Source organism: Siphateles boraxobius, unplaced genomic scaffold (assembly GCF_051911475.1).
Source record: "Siphateles boraxobius isolate OS27281-9 unplaced genomic scaffold, OSU_SipBor_1 25, whole genome shotgun sequence".
Classification (NCBI taxonomy): domain Eukaryota; kingdom Metazoa; phylum Chordata; class Actinopteri; order Cypriniformes; family Leuciscidae; genus Siphateles; species Siphateles boraxobius.
In genome coordinates, this window is record NW_027508866.1 from 33,315,444 (window position 1) to 33,341,589 (window position 26,146).

At 41.5% G+C, this 26,146-nt stretch overlaps 1 protein-coding gene across 1 annotated transcript in view; it reads left to right on the forward strand.

Annotated features, from left to right (window-relative positions):
- Nucleotides 1-26,146, forward strand: part of ogdhb (oxoglutarate dehydrogenase b) — a 33,383-nt gene that overhangs the window by 6,263 nt on the left and 974 nt on the right. Inside the window, exons 4-22 of the mRNA XM_077243646.1 lie at nt 302-404; nt 14,798-14,913; nt 15,059-15,213; nt 15,518-15,664; nt 15,768-15,858; nt 16,734-16,913; nt 17,273-17,401; nt 20,613-20,792; nt 20,887-21,039; nt 21,807-21,909; nt 22,031-22,159; nt 23,815-23,965; nt 24,048-24,175; nt 24,302-24,480; nt 24,568-24,639; nt 24,726-24,851; nt 25,251-25,323; nt 25,418-25,581; nt 25,743-25,897. Of these exons, the coding sequence (XP_077099761.1) occupies nt 302-404; nt 14,798-14,913; nt 15,059-15,213; nt 15,518-15,664; nt 15,768-15,858; nt 16,734-16,913; nt 17,273-17,401; nt 20,613-20,792; nt 20,887-21,039; nt 21,807-21,909; nt 22,031-22,159; nt 23,815-23,965; nt 24,048-24,175; nt 24,302-24,480; nt 24,568-24,639; nt 24,726-24,851; nt 25,251-25,323; nt 25,418-25,581; nt 25,743-25,897 (2,534 nt within the window). The remainder of the gene's footprint in view (nt 1-301; nt 405-14,797; nt 14,914-15,058; nt 15,214-15,517; nt 15,665-15,767; nt 15,859-16,733; nt 16,914-17,272; nt 17,402-20,612; nt 20,793-20,886; nt 21,040-21,806; nt 21,910-22,030; nt 22,160-23,814; nt 23,966-24,047; nt 24,176-24,301; nt 24,481-24,567; nt 24,640-24,725; nt 24,852-25,250; nt 25,324-25,417; nt 25,582-25,742; nt 25,898-26,146) is intronic.

Genomic DNA, 26,146 nt, shown 5'->3' on the forward strand with positions numbered 1-26,146 from the left:
AAACTTGACCCATTGGGCATCAGTTGTGTAAATTTTGACAATGTCCCAGTATCTATCGGGTTTCATCAATCTGGTGAGAACTGCTTGTGGTGTTCGTGTGATTGCAAGCATGCTCATTCAGTGTGTTAACATTGCTCTGTGTCCTTCTGTCTCTGCTCTTCTGTCCTCTCTCTGGTGGTTTTCAATCTCTATCTGTCCCAATCTCACCTCCTCAACTGTCCATACTAATCTTTGGACTACTGTCCTTCCTTCTCCACTTTTCCTTCTTCTATCTATGTCTTTTTCCTGGAAATCCCTGCAGATTCGGGGGCACCACGTTGCACAGCTGGATCCTCTCGGAATAATGGATGCAGATCTCGATTCGTGTGTCCCTGCAGATATAATCACATCCTCTGATAAACTTGGTGAGGTTTTGATTGGGCGTTGGAGAGAGATTGAATCTTTGATGTGGTATGGCTTGTTTATGTGCTGTCCAACACTGTATATCCTCCACCCTTACCTGAAGCATGCATGTGGTCAGACCTGTTTGAATATTTGCAATGGGTCAATTTTAAACGTGCAGCAGTGAATCTTGTTTGTGTGCAGGTTCATCATAATATAAACATTACCTGGGAATTGTGTGATATTGGACACGATGGCCTTATTCCAAAACCTAGCTGCCAATGCTCAGTTGATTACAATAGAGCAATACTAGTCTAATAAGTCCAAATAAGCATATAGCACACACATATATTAGGTGAAATTACGCATTTATTAAATGGACCTATATATATATATATATATATATATATATATATATATATATATATATATATATATATATATATATATATATATATATATATTACTACTCAGGGCTCGACTTAAGCAATGGCCGATGGCCCGGGGCCAGTAAAAGAGTATGTCGGGCTAGTTGATTGGCCAGTCACTGGCCATCAGCATAACAAACAGCAAACGTCATACACAGTGCCGGGAAGATTTTCAATGTTACTTCAAGTTATTTATAACGTGTTAAAATGTCAAAGAACTACGAGGCTGATACGAGAAAGAGGACATTCCTAGTAGGGCTGGTATATCGAGTTTGTACAGTATAATCGATTTTTTTAAACGATATGGAATGAGGCAATAACGTTACCGTTCTCTTTCATCATCTCGTGTTCGAGATCCACCTATGGGAAGGGCATCCGTACCTGACCTCTGCAGAAGCATCCAATTGCACCAAGTCTGGCTAGACAGACAGAAGCGCGCAGCCAATGCCAGGTGAGGCCACACCCCCTCACCTAAGGGCATATAACATCTGGGCGCGCTGCTATTCCTCAGTTGACATTCGCTTCTCGCGATCTCTGCATCTCACAGCTCGGTTGGATTTTTACACTGCTCACCTCGTGTCTTCAGGAGGACATATCGACCAGATCAGCCTCCGCCGGACGTGACAGTTGTTTATTTTTCAACTACTGCTGCTTTGCATTCGGAGCCGCCCACGCTCTCGCTATTTTCACCGTTTCTCCTCACGGCTGCCCGCCACGGATTTCTCCGTTTTCTTCGCTGGTATGTCACTGTCTAAGCCTGCAGCCTCTCCAGGGGATAGCATGTCACGGGCCTGCCCGGCCGCGTGTGGTGCCCTCATCGCAGCTAAGGATCTTCATCAGCTTTGCGTGGTCTGTTTGGGTCTTAAGCACGCTCGGGAAGCCCTTGAAAACCCGGAGAATTGCAGTTTCTGCCTCTTGCTGCCTAGGAAGCTGCTAAAACGCCGTCTTAAGGTGGCAGTGACACAGTGCACCGGGCTCAGCCCTTCTGACTCGGACGGGGGACACGGTGATGACGACGCGCTACCGGGGGCCTCCCGGGGCGCAACGTCTCTCGTCTGGGCTGACCAGCCCAATCCCGCCTTCCCCGAGGAGGACATCTTCGGGGACAACCTCACTCTCGTCCACGACCTGCCCGGTTCTGGCGAAGAGGAGGATGCGGCCATTCTTGGGGTTTCAGAGGACGAGGAGGCCATCCCGCCCTCTGGTGTTCCCCAGGCTACGGCCCACGCGGTTCTGCCTCAAGCCATCCTCCTGGAAGTGTGTGAGCGAGCGGCCGCTCGTCTCAACATCGAATGGCCGGCACCGCAGAGCGCCACCGACCAGGAGAGGGATATTTATGATGGGAAAGTGCTGGGACCCCCTCCCGGCCCGAGGAAACAACTCTTCCCCATCCTCCCGGCGTGCGCGAAGCACATGAGAAATTATTGGAGCGACCCGCTCGACTTCAAACACGGTCTCACGGGACTCGAGGTTAAGGACATGGCGGCGCACGGTATGGGCGAACCTCCCACCGTCGAACCTTCCATCGCCAGGCACCTTAACCCCGCTCAGGGCGGGCTGCTCGCTCCCCCCAAGCCGGTCTTGCCCAACAAGATGGACCGTTTTGCTGCCTCCGTTCACCAGGCAGCTTATAAGTCCTCGGCCGTGGCTGTCAGGGCCCTTAACGTTTCTTCGCTCCTCTCCGCCTACCAGGCGGAGATCCTTGAAGAGTTAGGGCAACAATTGGAAAAGGGAAATCCTTCTGAAACCCTGTGGAAGGAGATCCTAACGGTGAACGACCTCGTCCTCCGTAACGCTCGGCAGGCCGTCCAAGCTTGCGGGCGCTCCATGGCGCTTTCCGTGGTCGGAGAGCGCGCGCTCTGGCTGAACCTGTCGGGACTCCCTGACAGTGAGAAACGGCGCATCGCGGGCGCGCCGGTGGAGCCCGGCCGGGCTCTCTTCGGCCCCGCCGTCGCACTGATGCAACAACGGTGTGACGATAAGAAAAAGGAGGATGAGGCCTTCAAACTTTGCCTTCCTAGGAAGTCAGTCCCACGCCAGGCGCCCCCTGTGCGTTTGCCTAACCCACCGGCCACGGGACGACAGTTTCATCAGGGCAGAGAAAAGCCCCGCAACAAACCACCCCCTCGGCAACATAACCCAGCACCTACACACAAGCACTGGGGTAAGCCCGCTCCCGCCGCGGCCGCGGCCGGGAGACCTGCGAATTCCAACCCCACCGACTCGAAACGCAAGCGGCCTGCCTGATGTTCAGCCGATGGGGGCTTCGAGTCCATGTTCACGGGCCGCAAGCCCTTCGGACTCCCCTCCTCTTCTAGGACCCCCGTCCAAAAAACCCAGGGGGTCCCGCGGATGGGTCAGCTCTCCGTGTGTAAACGAGACTGCCCAGCTCGTGTGTTCGAGAGATGTGTGTTTTCCCCCCACGTTCAGGGGGCCCTTTGTAAGGGAAAGTTTAAGCTCAGTGACACCACACTGCCCACACTCTGTTCCCCTCACTCTCTCAATAAAGGCTTCGGCCCCAGTGTTTGCCCAACACAAAACACACAAAACACAAAAAAATACGAATCAAATGAATTCGTTTCGGCGGGAAAACCTCTCTCCGCAGAGAGAATTCATCTCACTGCAGAGAGAGGAAATCCCTCCGAACCCCTGCATGTCGCCTCTAGTGTACCCACTAGATGGCGCCATTGCATCACAAATAAACCTGTCGGTCTCACACAGCTCCGCTCTGGCCCGAGCGGGAGCTCTCGCGAGTCACGAAGCGGCTTGGCGAACCGTTTCAGCTCCCGAGTGGGTGATGCGTACAGTAATGCAGGGTTACAGATTGCAATTCGCAGTAAAACCCCCGCATTTCAACGGCATTCTCTTTTCTCACACGGAAGAGAACGCCTCTCACATTCTGAAAGAGGAAATTTCATCTCTCTTAAACAAGGGAGCGATTCAGGTGGTACCTCCCAATCTGATGAACCAGGGTTTTTATTCCCGTTATTTTCTGGTCCCGAAAAAAGGCGGCTCTCTCCGCCCTATCTTGGACCTTCGAGTGTTGAACAAACATTTGAGGAAATACAATTTCAGAATGCTGACACAAGGCGCACTCGCCCGTGCCATAAAACAGAACGACTGGTTCACATCAGTCGATCTGAAAGATGCTTTCTTTCACATAAGCATCTATCCTCCGCACAGGAAGTTTCTTCGTTTCGCCTACCAGGGCATATGTTACGAATTCACAGTTCTTCCGTTTGGACTCAGTTTGAGTCCCCGGTCTTTCTGTCTGTGCGCGGAGGCGGGCTTAGCACCTCTGAGAATATCAGGTCTGAGAATCCTGACTTATATAGACGATTGGCTCATCATAGCCGAATCAAAGGAGAAGGTGTTGCAGGACACCGACCGTGTGCTCGCGCACATCACATCGCTCGGGTTTCAAGTGAATGTGAGCAAGAGCAATTTCACGCCCAGTCAGAATGTCATTTTCTTGGGCTTGGAGTTGAATTCGGTCTCCATGCGAGCGCGCCTCTCTCAAGAGCGCGTTCGCTCTCTGATGAACTGTCTGACGCAGTTCAGAGAAGGGGCGAAAGTGCAATATCGCACATGTCTCAGGCTACAGGGTCTCATGGCTTCATCCACCCAAGTTGTGCCATTGGGACTTCTGAGGATGAGGGCGTTCATGAAATGGGTCTTGTCACTACATTTCAGCCCGATTCGCGACCTTTGCCGCTCGGTAACAGTGACACGCGCCTGCTCGGCGACCTTGCGCCACTGGGAGAGCGAGAACTTTTACGCACGGGGAACCCCTCTGGGGGCGGTTACGATGCGGAAAGTTGTGACGACAGATGCGTCCTTGACAGGCTGGGGTGCCACCCAGGAGGGCAGAACGGTGAACGGTCTGTGGCCAAACAGACTACGTTCAGCGCACATAAACTATTTAGAGCTTTTAACCATTTGGAAAGCTCTGAATCATTTTCTGCCTCGCCTGCAGGGACATCACGTTCTAGTACGGTGCGACAATACCACGGCTGTGGCTTATATCAACCGTCAGGGCGGCATGCGCTCGTCGAAACTCCACGCTCTAGCTTACAAGCTTTTGGTGTGGAGCAGACGGGTTTTCCTGTCGTTACGCGCAACTCACGTTCCGGGCATTCTGAACAGAGGTGCGGATCTGCTATCAAGGGGAAACCCAATCTACGGAGATTGGCGTCTTCACCCTCAGATAGTGGAAATGCTATGGATGAGATTCGGACGGGCGAGCGTAGATCTATTCGCCTCGCGCGAAAACTACCATTGTCCTATGTTCTTCTCTCTAAGGGACATGGACGCGCCCCTCGGGGTAGACGCACTGGCCCACCCATGGCCCAGAGTGCTCCTGTATGCTTTTCCTCCCCTGTGCCTGATAATTCCCTCATTGGCCAGGGTGAGAGAGCAGGGCCTGTCTCTCATTCTGATAGCACCCAGGTGGCCCAAGGCACCATGGCTGGCGGAGATAATTCCTCTGTTATACGCCGAGCCGTGGCGCCTTCCCGTTCGCACGGATCTATTGTCCCAAGCCAACGGGGAGATTTACCACCCCCACCCGGACAGGGTGGCTCTCTGGGCCTGGCCCGTGAGAGGACGAACCTGAACGCACTTGGGCTTTCGCCGCGTGTGGTCGCCACTATTCAGAATGCCAGGGCCGTCTCTACACGGTCCTTATATGGCTGTAAGTGGCACGTGTTCGAAGGGTGGTGCGATGGGCGCGGTCTCACATCTTATCAGTGCTCAGTTCCTGATATTTTGTGTTTCCTTCAGGACCTCATGGAAAAAGGGAGGTCTCTTTCCACCATTAAGGTCTATTTGGCTGCGATTTCAGCCTGTCATGTGGGTTTTGAGGGCTCTACTGTCGGGCAGCACCCTCTAATCCGCAGATTCATGAAGGGTGCACGCCGCTCGTTGCCAGTCATCAGGAGAACTGTTCCGGAATGGGACCTCTCCATGGTGCTGGAAGCACTGTCTCAACATCCTTTTGAGCCCCTGGGGAGTATTTCCCTTAAGCTGCTGTCCTTCAAGACAGCTTTGCTCTTGGCCTTGGCATCTGCCAAACGTGTCAGTGAGCTACATGCACTCTCGGTTCACCCCTCGTGCACTAAGTTCTCCCTCAGTGGAGATAAGGTTTCCCTTAAGCCTAACCCGGCCTTCATGCCGAAGTGCTTCCCTGCGTTCACTTCGGAGGTGTTGGAGCTGTCCGCTTTTCACCCTCCACCTTTTACCTCTCTGGAGGATCAGAGGCTGAATGCTCTGTGTCCAGTCCGTGCTTTACAGGCTTATATGACCAGGACCAGCGCTTTCCGGAAGAGCGACCAGCTCTTTGTTTCATGGGCCCCTCCGCACAGAGGGAGTCCCATATCGAAGCAACGCCTCTCACATTGGGTTGTGGGCGCTATAACTATGGCTTATGAAGCAAAGGGAGTGCAGCCCCCAAGGGGCATCAGAGCTCATTCCACAAGGGGCTTAGCCGCCTCTTGGGCTTTGTTTAGGGGAGTGTCACTGCAGGACATCTGCTCCGCTGCCAGTTGGGCTTCTCCTCATACCTTTGTGCGTTACTACCGGCTGGATGTCACCAGAACCTCGGTAGCACATTCGGTTTTAGGGGTTGGGTCTTCTTAGCTCTTCCCTGTACCCTGTTGAAACCAATAAGAGTGAATGGCCCGGCTGGTCATGTTCATTCTTGCCACCAAACATTTACTTCCCGTTATGGGTTTAGTTTATGTGCCTTGGTGGGTTGGGGGTACTTTCATGTATGTGTCTCATGCATGCTTCATGTCCTGCGTGTCCACAGCAGTCGGTGTGGCGTCACCTTTGCAGGTTCATGATTAATGGACGTGTCAGGCACCGCCTCCCCGGGGTGACCGTCTTTCTCTGGCTTTCAGAACCTCACTGTGAGTGTATTGGGCAATCGGGGAGCTGTCCATGTCTCTCCCATAGGTGGATCTCGAACACGAGATGATGAAAGAGAACAATAGGTTACTATCGTAACCCCGGTTCTCTGAAACATCGAGTGGAGAGATCCACCAGCTTTGCCCCGCTTGCTGCACGAGAAGCGAATATACTTACTGAGGAATAGCAGCGCGCCCAGATGTTATATGCCCTTAGGTGAGGGGGTGTGGCCTCACCTGGCATTGGCTGCGCGCTTCTGTCTGTCTAGCCAGACTTGGTGCAATTGGATGCTTCTGCAGAGGTCAGGTACGGATGCCCTTCCCATAGGTGGATCTCTCCACTCGATGTTTCAGAGAACCGGGGTTACGATAGTAACCTATTGTTTATATCGATACATTAGTTTGATACGAGCACATCTGAAAAATAGCGGAGGACGCAGTGTGAACTCCTGCAGTGAAAGTACATAGTAGCTACAATTTGTCCTAAACATGACACAAGGTTATATTAAGCGCTTCAAAATAACTGGTAAGATATAACGTTAGTTAACAGGTTTAAAGCAGCTTGCCCTGTCAGATGCTCTGACAGATAACGTTACTGTTGCTGACTGACAGATAAATACTGCCGCTGTTTAATGCGTTTGAGACGTGGTGCTTTCCTCAGTGCTTAACTTACATTTCACAGGTATATTCTCCATCTGTAAATGTAGAAAGTCAAACAAATATGTCTATTTCACTGTCAGGAGAGGACGAGCTTCTGCAAGTGAATTCCGCTAAAATTCAAGCTTCCGTGAACGAGCCCCGCCTCGCGCACGCGCGCCTCTAACAGACGAGCACAGTAGAATAGTAGCGCAATAATTCTAAATAAAATATTTATACATATTGCTAAAATATTTGTTGTTGGAGACAATAAATGTGCCATATGTGGAATTTAAACCTATAAGTATGTTTTTATGAAAGTGACCATTAAAATGGGGTAATCAAATGCAGGCTAATATAATTAGTTTGTGCTTTTGTTTTTATTTAAATTTTTAGTTTAGCCTTTAGTCATTTTAAAAACAAAAGCAATATTTTTGTTTTTAGATTGTAAGGCTAGAATGTAATGTGATTTTAACTACCTTTTTGCATATAATATATTGCATAGCCTACATTACATTCCCTATATTTGTTTCCATATCCTTCAATCTCAACATTGTTGGATATCATTGAGCAGAACGTGAAATAACATTTTTTTTTTTAATAAATACAGATTTTATTTATCCAAATAGAAAAATGTAGAAAGTACAGAGATATATTATCGTATATCGCCATTTAACCAAAAAATACAGAGATATGATTTTTTTGGCCATATCGCCCAGCCCTAATTGCTAGTGTCATGGAAAACACAGTACACCTGGGTGGAGAAAGGTGATGAGGGTATGTACTGTTTCGTTTGCCGGAAATTTCCAACAAAAGCCGACCGAGCCATTATGCAAAATGCATGATTCGTGTTCGCTTCAGTCTTGTTATAATCAGATTCAGCGCGTTCTTCATTTTTTCTTCATTGACAGTTTTTTTAGGTCATAAATGTTAAACGAATGACAGAAATAATCAGGCAAACTAATATACTTTTGTCTAATTTTGTTTTGCCATTTTGAAGGGAAAATAGGCCTATGTAATGTTACTTATCACTCATGTAATGTAATTAGTTTACTGTCATTGTGAGGGGACAAGAAAAATTAATCCTAATGTATACAATATACAGTTTAATGGAAAAGTGCTTTTCCTTATATTTCTTTCAGGGCCAGTAAAAATATAGAAGGGGCCAGTAAAACTCTGATCTACTGGCCCTGGGGGCCAGTGGGGATTTTTTCTTATGTTGAGCCCTGTACTACTGTTCTAAAGTTTTGTGTTAAGATTTTTTTAATGTTTTTGAAAGAAGTCTTTTATGCTCAACAATCAAAATTATGCTAAAAAAAAAAATGCAATAAACAGTAATAGTGATATATTATTATAATTCAGAGTAGCTGTTTTCTATTTTATTACATTTCGAAATGCAATTTATTCCTGAATTATCAGCATCATTACTCTTCTGTCACATGATGCTTGCTTAATAAATCATTTTAATATACTGTTTTGCTACACAAGAAGCATTTCTTATTATCAATCTTGATATCAACAGTTGTGCTGCTTAATATTTTTGTGGAAACTGTGATGCGTTTTTCAGGATTCTTTGATGAATAGAAAGTTCAAAAGAATATTCTATTTGAAGTAGAATATTTTATAACCTTATAAAAGTCTTAACTGTCAGGTTTGATGCATCCTTGCCTAAAATAAATCTAGAATAAATATATATTTTAAAAAATCGTTCTGACCCAAAACTTTTTAGTAGTGTATGTATGTGCATATATGACATTTGACTAGACTATTGTGCCGCATACTATTCGGATTGTAATATATATGATCCCTAAAAATCAGTTTGTACATTATCACTGCATATCCAGGCCTCTGGCTTTTCCCATTGTAAATGTTTGCTCATGTCTCACTCTTGACCTCAGAAGTGTGTTGGTCAGTGTAGCACTTGTATCATATAGTGTGAAGCTGTAGTTCCTCTTTCTCACTTCGCCTTTTTCATCTCCCCTCACAGAGGCTTTTATTGCACTGGTAATGCCTAGGCTGTTGATTGCTTTTCTGGATGCTGTGAATAGCAGTTGCTCTATTTTTCATTGTATTGTGTACAAACTTTGTAGAGGTTTATTTGCATGCACACATTTAACAGGGATAATTGGAAACCTCTAGGAAGAGACAAATCACACCCACATAGTTGGCCTGCCGAGCAAGATTGTGGTTCTCCATCAAAACAGTCAACACAACAATTTGAGAAATGTGAACCATCAGAATGCCTCAAAAAAGCTCATTATAGCTCATAAAATGTCGTTATTTCTGGTCTTCAGGTTCCTGGTGTCATGAAAATGTATATAAAAAATAAAAACTTATCTCATTACTATATATTACACAGCCTAAAAATAAACATTTTAATCAGTATTTTTGTCTTGCTTTCATAGTGTAAATATATTACCCTTAATATGAGGTGCATTTATTTGAGAAGAAATATTACATAGATGGTATATATGAGGACTTCAGAAAATGAAATCTTGAATAAATTAGATTTTTCTTACCTTATTGGAAAATATTCTTGTAAGCATAAGATAAATTTACTGAGGTTTATGCTTCAAACAAGAAAAATCATTCTGCCAGTGAGATGAGAAACATAAACCTAATGTTTTATGTTGTGTACATTTATTTTTACTTTAAAACAAAACAAAAATACTGATGTGTAATGAAAATGTGTTTTGGCAGTGCGGAGTTCTGCTTCAGCAAACTTAGAATCAAAAGAGAATCATTCAGATTCCAATTCACCATCCCAAACAACTTTGCTGTGTCCGATCGGTAACTTCCAGTAGTCAAGCATGATATTTTAGACTAGAGCATTTATTATCAATGGCAGGCTGATTGTCAATGAGCATCCAATACAAGTGAGCCGTCCGTCTGTACTTTATTGACGGTAGGGTTGCAATATATGAGGTGAGTGAGTTTTCTCTCTCTGACAGTGTCAGGGCCCTCAGTTTTCCAGGGTTGCATTGTTCTGCATTTCATTCAGTGGAAATGCTGCGCTCAGTGCTTTTTCTCAGAACACCTTACAGGTTCGGTTCATTTCAGGTCATTGCGTGGTACAACAGTAAAAAAAAACACTTTGTAACATTGGTTACGTCCACACCAGGGGCATTTATTTTCTCACCTTACTGCTGGAGGTATGTGGACTAGCTAGTGCACTTCAGTTAATAGCATTTTTTTAGAAGCTCCCATCAGTTCCCTGATCAAAAGCCAGTGATTAAATACATTTTGAGTTACATACATGCATAATCTTGCCTTCTTTATTAGCATTTAGTGGAACCCCATGCACTTGATTTTGCATATCCAAATATGGTCCTTAGGCCTAGTCCAATAAAGCTGTCAGTAACTGAACATTTGACCATGCTTTTTTGGTTTCCATGGACAGCTTTCCCTTTTTGTACCTTTATTCGGTATGTAGTTTTAAACTTTCATCAACTCTTAACAGAAATACATTTATGTAACTTCACGTGGCACTGCACCGTTCTTGTCCTCGCAAGAGCCCCAGCTGGCATATGTGGCGATTTCCCTCATTAACCTTGCCTAGAGTCTGTTTCTTTCCTCATGCTTTTGGAATGTCAATTTTTGCCTCAGTGTTTGAGTTTGAGGCTGTGACATGTTATTAGACTCTCCCAAATTCATTTTTGGTTGATTCCAGTTGGTAATGGTAATAGTTGTTTTAATATAAACATTGCTTTTACCAAGGAATGATGTTTGAATGTGAATAACTTAGGTCTATAGTTTTTGCCTGTCAGAAAATAAAACAGGCAAAAAAAATCCAGAGCCATATCTAGAGACCAGAATATCACTTTTGACATAAAACAATTTTTATATTCATTCTCGGTTTTATCTTTGTTTGTACACTTGTCACGCTTGGTTTTCCGTAATCTTGTTTTACTGGTGTTGCAAGAAAGAACGTTTTCATATTTACATGCCTGCAGCCTCAATGTACATTTCTTTATGTATTTTGTGTGGCTAGATAAATAGGAACAGCTCATGGTACACGAATGAACAGTGTTTTGGCACCTTGAGATTAAAGGTCACAGCAATCTGCTATGTAAGACCAGAGGTGTCAAGTAACTAAGTAAAAATACTTTGTTACCTTACTTAAGTAGAAATTTTGGGTATCTATACTTTACTGGAGTAATTATTTTTCAGCCGACTTTTTACTTCTACTTACATTTTCATGCAATTATCTGTACTTTCTACTCCTTACATTTTAAAAATAGCCGCGTTACTCCCATTTCATTTCGGCTCGTCATCGTAAAAAAACAACAAAAAAAACCCTATCCAGATAGAGTGATTTTGATTGTGGTTGAATGAGAAGTATAAACATATATACCATTCCGACACCCTTTTGGTTTGTACGCGATCCATCACACCTGCACATGACGCAAATCACGTCACACAGATTCCTGCAGCTAAGCTTGGATGTACATTTACATTCCAATAAAGGTTATTGATAACATGCCTCTGAAGTTTGACTTTTTGCACCATTACAATACTTACAATGCTCCATGAAACGCATGTTAATGCTCAGTACTACAGCTATATGTTTCTTTAAAGGGACAATGTGTAGTTTTTTAGGTATTTTATTATCTAAAATCAATATTTTTATTCATAAATATGTCCTCAATTGTGTACAAATACCTCTGCCAATTATCTGACTTATCCTCGTAAACGAAGAGTTTATTATCTTTATATACATGTGACGGGTAAGTCCGCGGAGGCTTCCATGTCGTTCCGCCATCTTGAAAAACTATAATAGCAGAGAGGGTCAAAGTACTAGGCAAACGCGTTTCCACTACGCGTTTTCGTTCAGAGCCAGCGTCAAGTAACTGGAAGCAGAAACGGCTCTTTGGTACATAACAGCTACCGTAGATGCAACACGCATTTGAAAAAGCGAGACGCAAGAGAGCACAATTCGTTTGAATGCAAAATACAAATTCACCGCTAGATGGGAGAAATTCCTATGTCCCTTTAATGTATTTGCATTGTACTAAAATGCATTTATTTTCAATGAGCATTTATGCGGCTGAAACGGGTAGCCTAGTGCATCACAAATTTTTCAACATTAACATTTTAATATAACATTATAGTCATTATGGCCTTTAGAAAAATGTTTTTTTGAGGAGATAGGGTAGTGCACTATAGGCCCCTGTGGCACGGCCTAAGCTTTTGTCCTTAAAGAATTAGTTCACCTCAAAAAGAAAATTTCCTAATAATTTACTCACCCCAATGCCATCCAAGATATCCATGTCTTACTTTCCTCAGTGGAAGAGAAATTAAGTTTTTTGAGGAAAACATTTCTGGATTTTTCTTCGAATAATGGACTTCAATGACAACCAGCGTTTAGAAGTCCAAATCAATGCAGTTTCAAAGGTCTTTGAAGTGCCTGAAATGGCTGTGCACGATCGCAGCCGAGGAGGAGAGTCTTATCTCGCGAAACGATAGGTCATTTAAAAAAATATATCATCACGTTGAAAGGTCACTGTCGATGTTGCGGGCGCCAGTGAAGTCCATTATTCGAAGAAAAATCCAGAAATGTTTTCCTCAAAAAACTTAATTTCTCTTCCACTGAGGAAAGAAAGACATGGATATCTTGGATGGCATTGGGATGAGTAAATTATTAGGAAATGTTCATTTTGAGGTGAACTAATCATTTAATGGCATTTTTTTCCCTTGCATTACTTTTACTTTTGTACTTTAAAGGAGAACTCCGGGCAATTTTTAAGTTAATCTTGATCGTTAGACCTTTGTGAGTACTGACTATAGAAAAAAAAACGAACCGGATTGGTGCTTGCTACGCGGAGCTGCGACCGCGAATGCCCAGAGCTCCCACCCAGCTAAAAAGGCAGCTATGGGGGCATCGACATAAAGAGCGTTTTTGAACCTCTTAACAGACACAAAATGCAATTAAAATGTCTGTCCAACATGAACAGGGACCCTACATGTGAACAATATGCGTTTAGCAACTTAGCCATTGTTTCAACTCACCTAAATAGTCTTTTAGACGGCAAGCTGTAGTCTCGCGCTGCAGTCCCGTGCTGTAGCCGGAAAAGGTAAACAATGTCCAGGTGGGAGGAGCGTTGATCATGTGCGACGAGTTATGATCAGAGTTGCTTACAAGTGAAGAAGAAATGGTTCGTGTTTGTGCCTTTCCGAATTGTGACAACAGAATGCGAAAATATAAGAGCTTATATTTTCATCGTCTTCCTTTCCATGACCTCGAGATTCTGCAGTTTGTGGCTAGTTGTATTTCAACTTGATGTGCAAACTCCCGTAGAAGTACTACGCGCTAAAGATTACCGCATTTGCAGTGAACACTTTGACAAGGATGACTACACACACTCAACACAGCGGGGCCGTTTGAAGAAAAATGCCATTCATGTACGAAGACTCGTCGCACATGATCAACGCTCCTCCCACCTGGACATTGTTTACCTTTTCCGGCTACAGCACGGGACTGCAGCGCGAGACTACAGCTTGCCGTCTAAAAGACTATTTAGGTGAGTTGAAACAATGGCTAAGTTGCTAAACGCATCTTGTTCACATGTAGGGTCCCTGTTCATGTTGGACAGACATTTTAATTGCATTTTGCGTCTGTTAAGAGGCTCAAAAACGCTCTTTATGTCGATGCCCCCATAACTGCCGTTTTAGCTGAGGGGGAGCTCTGGGCATTCGCGGTCGCAGCTCCGCGTAGCAAGCACCAATCCGGTTCGTTTTTTTTCTATAGTCAGTACTCACAAAGGTCTAACGATCAAGATTAACTTAAAAATTGCCCGGAGTTCTCCTTTAAGTAGTTTTGAAACCAGTACTTTTACACTTTTACTTGAGTAAAAAGCTTGAGTTGATACTTCAACTACTACAAAAGTAATTTTAACCGTAGTATCTATACTTTTATCTGAGTAATGAATGTGAATACTTTTGACACCTCTGTGCAAGACTCATTGTAATGATTCTAGTTTACATACCTTCATGGATTGCCGATAAAAACATGCTTGCATTGCTTATTAATCAATGAGAAAAGAAGTTAAATTGTACACTGAAACACATTTCTAGGTAAAATATGTTTGTTCAAAATGCTTGTTGTCATTTGTAGCATCTCATGCATGCGTTACCCCTGGTACTAGTGGACCGGGCTGCAATGGATCTGTATTTCACCATCTTTCCTTTTTTCCTCTGCTAACACTGTTGGCTTAGCCTTTTTTTCACATGTTCTGTGTCGTATGTGCATGAATGTGCTGTTATTTACACTGTTTGTTTTTAATAAAACTTTTAAATCATAAATATTGTTTCACATCCCTGATTCCTCTAATACAGTACCATTTTGTCTTCTGTGTTTACATGTGTCGGTTGGATCCGCTGTGGTGTTTTGTTTCGCTTGCCTATCCATCCCCTGCCCCATCCATTTGTTTGCATGTATCCTGTCAGGCTTCTACGGACTGGAAGAAGCGGATCTGGATAAAGTTTTCCGGCTTCCCACCACTACCTTTATCGGGGGCAGTGAAAGTGCCCTTCCACTCAGGGAAATCATCCGGCGTTTAGAGGTGCGTAACCAAGTATTTCCCTTCTTGAGATGCATGTAATGCAATAATATTTAAATATGAATGTTGTATGAGTATCATTGCATTACATAAAAAGGTTTTGAAAAATTTAATATGCAAAAATATGACTTCTCGCTACACTATGCAGATGGCCTACTGTCAACACATCGGGGTGGAGTTCATGTTTATCAACGACCTAGAGCAGTGCCAGTGGATCAGACAGAAATTTGAGAAGCCAGGAGTAATGCAGTTTACTCTGGAAGAGAAGAGGACGCTACTGGCCCGCATGGTCCGCTCAACCAGGTCTGCCCCTTGCCATCGTTTTCTGGAGACCTGAATTAATGTTTTGCCATTTAAATAATTAAAGCACAGGTATACTTTAAGCAAAAAGAACAACTGACTTCATACACCCACTACAATTGACAGCAGTTGGTTAAAAGTCATTGAAAAAATTCAAGAAAACGGAAGTTCAGTCTGAGAAAACTCTTACATCATTTGTTTGCAGATGACACTTGTTTTGATATTGTGTTATATGCAATAAGATGTATATTTTTTAGTATGTCACAGGATGTTTGTGAGTGTTTTTGTAATGTTGTGGTTCCAACAGATTTGAGGAGTTCCTGCAGAGGAAGTGGTCGTCAGAGAAACGCTTTGGCCTGGAGGGATCCGAGTCTCTCATTCCTGCACTCAAAACTATCATCGACAAATCCAGTGAGAATGGAGTGGAGAATGTTATTATGGGCATGCCACACAGGTAGAGGACCAAGATACTGAATAATGTATTTTAAATAGGGAAATACAACAGGGTACATATGTATGGCCATTGAAACATGTCTGAATTGTCTGCTCTCCATCAGAGGTCGTCTGAATGTGCTTGCTAATGTGATCCGTAAGGAGCTGGAGCAGATCTTCTGCCAGTTTGATTCAAAGCTGGAAGCTGCAGATGAGGTGATCATTTCTCAAGCCACCATCATTTCCTTCAGCAGACAATCACTTTCACAGTTCAACTCCGTAAACCGCTTAGAAAAAAAGTAGATCAGTTTGCAAGCTCTGAAATATTAGTTTTGTTAGGCCTAAGGTCCCATCTCAGCAATTTTACCAAAAAAATTACGAAGTTTCATACGTGCAGTGGTTAAAACAATGCTACATTTGTGAAGTACTCATGCGTACCGAATTGGAAGACCCGAACTGAAAATATTCGTTTTTTCAAAGGTGTGATAAAAGATAATAAACAACAGATTTAATTTCTTCCTTATTGAGACGTGCATCTAAGTGAAACAGATTATCAAAAAAGAAAAACATGTAGGGAAATCTTCAGTTGTTGATTGAGGCAGATCAGCTAAATGCGAGCTTGTAGTCAATTGTAGTAAGAAAGGGTAGATTAAATTATTAAAGAACTCTGACATGCATCAGCAGATAGAAGTCTAACGTTTCACCAAATTATTGATTTATGACATTTTGATTAAGAATTATGAGGACAAAAAAATGTTTAAAAAAAATGACATTCACAGAAATTATTCGTTTTTGTCATAGAATACACAGTAATAGAATAGAACATTTCATGACATCTTTAAAGTGGTAATGTTTGTCAAATCTGGAAAAACCAGTGCAGTAATATTTTAAACAATCATTACTGTAATTATAGTTAACATAAGTTGCTCTGCACACAATCTTTCTGTGAAAACATCCTCTCTCTCATTTCTGAGAAAATTAAAGAATATAAACTCTGTAATGTATGCAATGTTCCTCTCATACAAAGAATCATGGCTTTTGACATTTCAGTCCTGTTCATGCATTGGTTTTTGTCTGTGACTTTCCTTCAGGGCTCAGGTGATGTGAAGTATCATTTGGGTATGTACCACAGACGGATCAATCGGGTCACTGAACGCCACATCACACTATCCCTGATGGCCAACCCTTCACACCTGGAGGCAGTGGACCCTGTAGTGCAGGGCAAGACCAAGGCAGAGCAGTTCTACTGCGGGGACTCTGACGGCAATAGGGTGTGTGAACTTCCCTTGAGGTGCTAAGAATCTGTACTTATGTTGTTGGACACAAGTGTGAAATCAAATCTATTATTACTGTAAATTTTAAATACTGACATTGTCTTAATTTAATTGTTCAAGTAGTATGCTAGTTTATAGATGACCTCAAAGTTGCAGAAATGGACTAAATGAAAGGACAGATAAAGAGGCCTGTATCCAAAGATTAAACAGTTCCCTCAAAGACAAACACATTGCGGTGTGATGTGTTGTATTTTGTCAGCAGTTTTTAGAACTGTCTTAAATCCTCTTTTAGTGATTAGAAAACAAGACATGATTGACATGTTGTCAGTAAGAAGAATGTGTCCTTGTCTCTCAAGGTGATGTCCATCTTGTTGCATGGAGACGCAGCCTTTGCAGGTCAGGGCATCGTCTACGAGACATTTCACCTTAGTGACCTGCCGTCCTACACCACCCATGGTACTATTCATGTGGTCGTAAACAACCAGGTCTGTTTCTCTCACACTCTCACCAGCAGAGAATTACCTTTTCAAGCAGAAATTCGTTATTTACAACCGTTTAAAAGTTGAGGGGCAGTAAAAAAAATGTTTTGCTCACCAAGACTGCATTTATTATATACAGTATAACCAGCAATATTTTGACATAGTAATACAATTTAACATCACCGTTTTCTATTGTAATATATTTTCATATGCAATTTATTCCTGTGATGCAAAGCTGAATTTTCAGATTCTTTACTCCAGTCTTGAGTTTCACATGACCCTTAAAGGGGTGGTAAAACCGATTTTTCTCAAACTCTTGATTGTGTTTGTGGGGTGCACTGTAACATGCTTCGTTTTTAAAAAAATTGCATTATTTTTCATATATTTTACCTTTATTCTACACTGCTCTGTCCCTCCTTGTAAAAACGGTCTGATGGTTTCCGGGTTCTATGAAGCCAGTCACTCAAAACTACGCAATGGGCTCAGATTGGTTAGCTGGCCCAGTGTGTTGTGATTCGCTAACAGTCTAGTGCACGTTTTCCGGAAATGTAACGCCCCGTACCTTTACCGGTAGTTTGTGCTTTGGTGTATTATAAACGATGGCGTCAATAAAACCATACCAATTTGAGCCCGAATCGGACCCAGAGAATGTTAGTGAAGATGATCGAGCAGAACCTGTTCAAGAACGGCTGTTAAACGACGTTTCAGAAAGGTTTGTTTTTTTTTGTCTCATTACTTTTTAGATACGCTGTTATTAAATTGTACGAATTATTATAGTCATACAAACAATAAGCTTCATAAACAAGAATTTCATATAATCGGTCTAACAAATTATACTACAGTCCTCAAAGGGATTTTTTTTGAGTAAAGACTGCGGATCTATAGTGATCGTTACTGACTGTATGGCACCGTTACTTTTGTATTTTTAGAACGATTGTAGCCAAATATCTGTCGCCAGAACTATTAAGCCAAACCGAACACTAAACATTGGCTTTACTACAGTAGCCAAATCAAACACAGAACTATATTTAGCATGCCTGTAGATAAACAAGCAAGATAAACAATACATAAAAACTGTAATCAAAGAATAATTTACACTAATTCCAAGTTCGTAACGTTATTTGTTTGTCGGATAACGTTAAGTATGAATGAGCATTTAACAAGCTGGTTTGCAGAGCCAAACAGTGTTGTCATTTGTTTACTTCCTTGCTACAACGTATATTTACAATACGAACTATTACAGGAAAACACATCGACGAAAAATAAATCATACTTGCAGGTTGTGGCCCGTAAACAGCAGCTTCTGTTCTTAAAGTTGGAACTGCTCCATCTTTCAGGACAAGCCGGTGTGCGAATCCTGCATTGAGCTCGCGAAGATTGTGGAAGCTTTCCTCCATAAAATGTGCAGCACAGAGAGCGAGATTTGGGTAATAATTAACTATTGATCCCTATCTCCCGCGACCCTAGGAAAGCTGAACAAAGTGGACCTGCAATCCGGATGAAAATAACAGCGTTTCGACGGCATTCGAACAACACTCCTATACCACAACAACTCTTCTACAACACAATATAAAATGGCCTCGCCCCTCTTATTTAGTATTCTCGGAGGAGGGGTTTATTGGGGTTAGTGATGTCAGCAACCCTGGAGGAATGTCGTGTAGTCCCTACCGGCCGTTTGCTGTAGTCCTTAGAAATCGATTTCTTTAAAAGCAAATATCTTCCTTTGACTTGAACTTTGTAAACAACCAGGTCTGTTTCTCTCACACTCTCACCAGCAGAGAATTACCTTTTCAAGCAGAAATTCGTTATTTACAACCGTTTAAAAGTTTGAGGGGCAGTAAAAAAAAAAAAAAATGTTTGTGATAGAAGTATTTTTGCTCACCAAGACTGCATTTATTATATACAGTATAACCAGCAATATTTTGACATAGTAATACAATTTAACATCACCGTTTTCTATTGTAATATATTTTCATATGCAATTTATTCCTGTGATGCAAAGCTGAATTTTCAGATTCTTTACTCCAGTCTTGAGTTTCACATGACCCTTAAAGGGGTGGTAAAACCGATTTTTCTCAAACTCTTGATTGTGTTTGTGGGGTGCACTGTAACATGCTTCGTTTTTAAAAAAATTGCATTATTTTTCATATATTTTACCTTTATTCTACACTGCTCTGTCCCTCCTTGTAAAAACGGTCTGATGGTTTCCGGGTTCTATGAAGCCAGTCACTCAAAACTACGCAATGGGCTCAGATTGGTTAGCTGGCCCAGTGTAATAATTAACTATTGATCCCTATCTCCCTCGACCCTAGGAAAGCTGAACAAAGTGGACCTGCAATCCGGATGAAAATAACAGCGTTTCGACGGCATTCGAACAACACTCCTATACCACAACAACTCTTCTACAACACAATATAAAATGGCCTCGCCCCCCTTATTTAGTATTCTCGGAGGAGGGGTTTATTGGGGTTAGTGATGTCAGCAACCCTGGAGGAATGTCGTGTAGTCCCTACCGGCCGTTTGCTGTAGTCCTTAGAAATCGATTTCTTTAAAAGCAAATATCTTCCTTTGCCTTGAACTTTGAGCGCTTTAACTATGCAGATGTTGTTTATGCTCAAACAGCAACATTACACACTGGCTAAAGTTAGAAAAGTGAAATCGTGTTTTACCACCCCTTTAAAAAAACAAATCGGATCTATTTGCTGATCAAAATAAACATTTCTTATCATTATCATCAATGTTAAAAACAGTTGTCCTGCTTAATATTGTTGTGGAAACTATAATTTTCAGGATTCTTCAAAAACAGCATTTATTTGAAATGGATATCTTTTGTGACATTCTAATTATCGTTACTGTCACTTTTGATCAATTTCATGTGTCCTTGCTGAATTAAAGTATTAATCTCTTTTCAAAATAAATATTATTGGCCTTAAACTATTGAACGGTAATGTATATATTCTATAATTTATACAAAATATGGCTTTATAGGTGCTACAAGTGTTTTTTTGTTTTTTTTAGGAATGACATGTATCAGTTTTCCCATTTCCTTATAGGTTGCATGTTCAGGAGTATTGAGTTGTCTTGGGTTTTTATGAGAAGTTTGCAAAAGGGTGTAACTTTAAAAAATGGCTGAAATCACTGAGAGAGTTTGACTTTTTTTTTTTTTTTAGGTAAATGTTTGCATTTATTTAAATTGCTTTTGTTCCCCTCGCTTTAGATTGGCTTCACCACTGACCCTCGGATGGCACGCTCCTCACCATACCCCACCGACGTGGCCAGAGTGGTCAACGCTCCCATCTTCCATGTGAACGCAGACGACCCAGAGGCTGTCATGTATGTGTGTAACGTGGCTGCAGAATGGAGAGCCACCTTTCATAAAGATGTGGTTGTTGATCTGGTAGGAAATCTGGTAGTTTTTTCAACTGGGAATGTTGCCAACTGTGTCAAAAGTGCTTTAGGTGTTGATACTATAATTCAACTTTGCTCTATAGGTGAGCTACAGACGAAATGGCCACAACGAGATGGATGAGCCGATGTTTACTCAACCATTAATGTACAAACAGATAAAGAAACAGAAACCTGTTCTGCAAAAATATGCTGAAAAGCTCATTGCTGAAGGAGCCGTGAGCAGACAGGAATATGAGGTCAGATTAAACAAATGTTACAGCTAATCTGAATATATACACTACTATTCAAAAGAAATGAATACTTTAATTTAAGGACATATTAAATTGATCAAAAGTGACAGTAAAGATGTTTATAATGTTACAAAAGACTTTTCTGTATCTTTTAAACTTTATTAATCAAAGAATCCTCAAACAAAATGTATAATAATTTATACAAAAATATGAAGTAGCACAACTGTTTTTAACATTAATAATAATCAGAATAGTCAGAATAATCTGTTTCTTGAGCAGAAAATCAACATGATGAATGATTTCTGAATAATCATGTGACACTGAAGACTGTATTATACACTAACTTATACTTGTCAATACTCAAAGTATAAGACTCATACTATCTTATACTCAGACTTACTCATATAAGTACGAGTATAAGACTGTATTGACACGGAGTATTGATGCTGAAAATTCAGCTTTGAATCAGGAATAAATTACATTTAAATATGTTAAAATAAAGAACAGTTATTTTGAATTGTAATCATATTTCACAATAATCTTAGTTTTTCTATAGTTTTCACTGTTTTTTTTTTTGATCAAATAAATTCAGGCTTTGTTATCATAAGAGATTTCTATCAAAAACATTAAAAAATCTTACCTAACCCAAACGTTTGACTAGTAGCAATGACATTAATAGAAAGCATCTGACAAATAATAGTCAATATTTCCTAACTGAAATGACTCAAAGTGAATATTTACTTTAATTTAATGTTGCCTTTCTGTCCTTGTAGGAGGAAATTGCTAAGTATGACAAAATCTGTGAAGAGGCATATAATCGCTCTAAAGATGAGAAGATCATGCACATCAAGCACTGGCTTGACTCACCTTGGCCTGGTGTGTGTTTTTTAAGCTAATCTACAATGTCCCTAAACAGTATCAAGACACTTATATATGTGTGTATACTTGTATTTGCTCTGAAATCTGCTTGACTTGACATTTGTACTTAACTCTACAGGTTTCTTCACTCTGGACGGTCAACCTAAGAGCATGAGCTGTCCGTCCACTGGTCTCACTGAGGAAATGCTCAGTCACATCGGTCAAGTGGCTTCTTCTGTTCCTGTGGACGATTTCACTATCCACGGAGGTACCTTTGCACTCCCCTTTCTGCATACACATGCACATAGTTAGAAGGCAGATCGTCTGTACCCAAAGTCCTTTTTAAACATGTTGAGAACTGGCTGTTTCTGGTAATAAAACTACAGCTCCTATATACAGTACTGCATGTTACTGTCACAGGGTTCCCGCGGATCCTTAAAAAGTCTTAAATTAGATTTTTAAAATATAAGGCCATAAAAAGTCTTATAAAGTCTTATTTTTACTTAAATTTTAGATGACACTTCGACTTGGACATATCTGAATGTTTTCCAATTAAAACTATCTAATTAGCGTACGTATTATTTTTTATTATTCTATCTTTGTGGATTTGCTTGATCACGTGACAATTCGCATCACATTTCGCGGCAGAATAACGTCTGTCTCCTGCACGCGAGAGAGGAGAGAAGAAGAAGAAAGTTGGCAAATGTCAGTTCAGTCGTAAGTTCATTCTTTATGTGCGTAGGGGTGTGCGATGTGTATTGTCTATTATGATATTGTAATCATTGTTTTAACGATGTACGAGGCACTGTGAGCTGACATCGCATTTGTCTCTCGTGCTTTCACTGCGTGATGTGTGCAGTTATAGGTATGTCCCCAAATTATTTTTTGTCTTATATTTATATTATGTTCTTATATTACAATATCACATCAGTAAGAGTGCCGTTTTCCCGTGCACAAGTGTGATATTTGTTATACAATAGTTAAATTAAAAATAAATTAACATTGTGAGTTACTTTTTAGACACCATATTGTCAATATTGTTTGTTTTCCCTTTATTTTGCCGACTAGAATTTCCAAATGAAACCGTAGCAGAGCCTCAATGCAACAGACAGCGATGATTTCTTAACTGTGAAATCCGCGTTTTGAACATGTCATTTTAACGATTCAATGAACAATCACTTGCTTCTTTCCCGAATGAATCAGCCGTTTGAACAAATCGGTTGAATGAATGACTCCCTCAACTCGCTTATTAAGACAGTGACTTGCCGCCGCCTACTGGCAGTTTTAGTTTCATATTTAAAATAAAGTACCCTTTAATTAAAACGTTAAAATTAGAAATCATTTCATATTTAAATATTGAATATTGATTTAAAAATCTCATAGCTTTATTTATGCAATTGTAAATGGAGTGTAAATATGAATGCCTCTTCTGATGCCGCTTCTGTGTCACCTCTGCACTGCAAAGATGGATTTTGATTGAATGATTTAATTTGACTGGTAACAGTGGTACTGTATAATTATTGTGTAATTAAGTATTATTGTATAAATAAGTATAATTTCAGGTGATTTCAGGCGAATTTCAGGTGATCTCAGCATGATAGAAAGAGCGAACAGGGGAATGGGGGTTCAAGGGAAAAAGATGTAGATTATTGCTTGGATTGCTTGGGTGAGACTTGTGTCTCGAATGGTGCACAAGAGAGAAATTAAAATGTTAATTTGCCCTCTCTTCCAGTTTATTCCGGTTTCTTTAGTCTGTCATGTTTTCAAAAACATGTGAAATCATCTCTAAAATCTGCCAAAAATTTTATTATAAAGTTGCTTCTTTAACTCAAATCTGGCGTCAAAAATATGTTTTAGGTTAAGCTAACATCTGTACCTCAGCATCATTACCCTGAGGTCATTTTGTCTCTGTCGTCCTGTAAGGTCTGTCCCGTATCCTGAAGGGCAGAGCTGCGATGGTGCAGAACCGCTCAGTGGACTGGGCTCTGGGAGAATACATGGCCTTGGGCTCTCTGCTAAAGGAAGGAATTCATGTGCGTCTCAGTGGTCAGGATGTGGAGAGAGGGACCTTCAGGTGAGAATAGCTGCATCTCCTGCTTCTGATTAACCTTGAATTGAAAGTTAACTTCACAGTCTCCCTTTTTATCGACAAACAGTCATCGGCACCATGTGCTACATGATCAGAACGTTGACAAACGGACCTGCATTCCCATGAACTACATGGACCAGAACCAGGCTCCTTATACTGTGTGCAACAGCTCCCTGTCAGAATACGGGGTTCTTGGTGGGTATAAATCAAATGAACTGTGGTTGGTTTCTGTCAGTCAAACAAACCCAGAATAAGCTGCGGTGTGTACCATTTTATGCCCAATGAACAAGCATGTCCTCCTGTCTGTCTTATTGTGTGCAGGCTTTGAGCTTGGCTTTGCCATGGCGAGCCCGAACGCTCTAGTGCTCTGGGAGGCTCAGTTTGGAGACTTTCATAACACAGCCCAGTGCATCATCGACCAATTCATCTCCCCTGGGCAGGCCAAGTGGGTCCGACAGAACGGCATTGTGCTGCTACTGCCTCATGGCATGGAGGGCATGGTGAGGTCTTTTCATCCTAAATCCACTTTAGGGCTTTCATATTTCCATCATTTCCCTTTTTCATTGCTTTCTTGCTGTTGTTTCCAGGGACCAGAGCACTCCTCTGCCCGCCCAGAGAGATTCCTGCAGATGTGCAATGATGACCCTGACGTTTTCCCGGTAGAATACATAGAAATTTCCACCAAGCCCAGTTATTTTTTTAATCATTCTAGCAAAATACTCAATACTTATTTTTTTTGCCACAGAAAATCACAGAGGACTTTGCCGTCCGACAGCTTTATGACTGTAACTGGATCGTGGTGAACTGCTCAACTCCTGCAAACTACTTCCATGTTCTTCGGAGGCAGATCCTTCTACCCTTCAGAAAGCCTGTAGAGACATTTCACTCTGTTTATCAACTCTACAAGTTTTCCACATAATTATAAACCTGGAAATATCTGGGAATTTTAAAATTGCTTACCAGGCCTGGAATTAGTCATGGATTATTCATGGTAAATCATATTTGCAATAAAAATATTTTTGCTCTAAAATAGTTAATTGGACAGCTATTTTATCATGCCCACTTTCAGAGCAAATAATTATTTTAAATTGCTCTTTTTAGTGATTCGGTCAAAATGGCTTGCATCATTTTAAAATCTGAATTAAAATATATTTTTTTTTAATCCATCTAAATCCAGGCCATGGAAAAGTGTGGGACAGTCAAAAAGTGTGGGACCCTGTCCGTAGCTAACTTGTTTTAAAAAAATTTGTTTTGTTTCTGTTTGCTCTAGCTGATTATCTTCACACCTAAATCGCTGCTACGGCACCCAGAGGCCAAGTCAAGTTTTGATGACATGTTACCAGGTGTGTGCTTGAAATCTTGGGAATGTTTTAAATGTCATAAAAATGCTTTAGCTGGACGTTGTAGTAATGGTCTGTTATGTTTGGTTTTGACCAGGCACACACTTCAGACGTCTGATTCCAGAAGAGGGAAGTGCATCAAAGAATTCAGCGCGAGTGAAACATCTCATCTTCTGCACAGGGAAAGTTTATTATGACCTCACCAAAGAGCGAAAGACCAGAGGCCTGGAGGACTTAGTAGCCATCAGCCGCATTGAGCAGGTACCTGCACACACTTTCATTACCATTTTTATTAATTGGGCCATATTCTGTATTTATTTCCCCATGCTAGTCAGGCTTTCTTTCCTAAACATTTATACACAACATTATAATTTTCGCTTAATTCCTGCACTGTGTTGGATTGACTGATATTTTGTTTCCAGCTCTCTCCATTCCCGTTTGACCTGGTGAAAGCAGAGGCAGAGAAGTATTCACAGGCTCAGCTGCTGTGGTGCCAGGAAGAGCATAAGAATCAAGGCTACTATGACTATGTCAAGCCACGCATCAGCAGAACCTTCAACAACACCCGTCCTGTTTGGTAACTAGTGTTTTTTTTATTCATTTGAAGAGGCAAATCTCACAAAATCTCTCAAGATCTATTCATATTTTACTCCAGAATAAAAAGAATTTGAATTTGGTACAAAGAAAATTAAGCCATGTGTCAAGTAATATTGACTCTCTTAATAAATATTTTCTTCAGTTTCTTATTGTAATGGGAAATATATATTATATTATTTACATTGTAAATTATTTATGCAATTTTGTAGAAATTGTTTCTCTTCTTTAA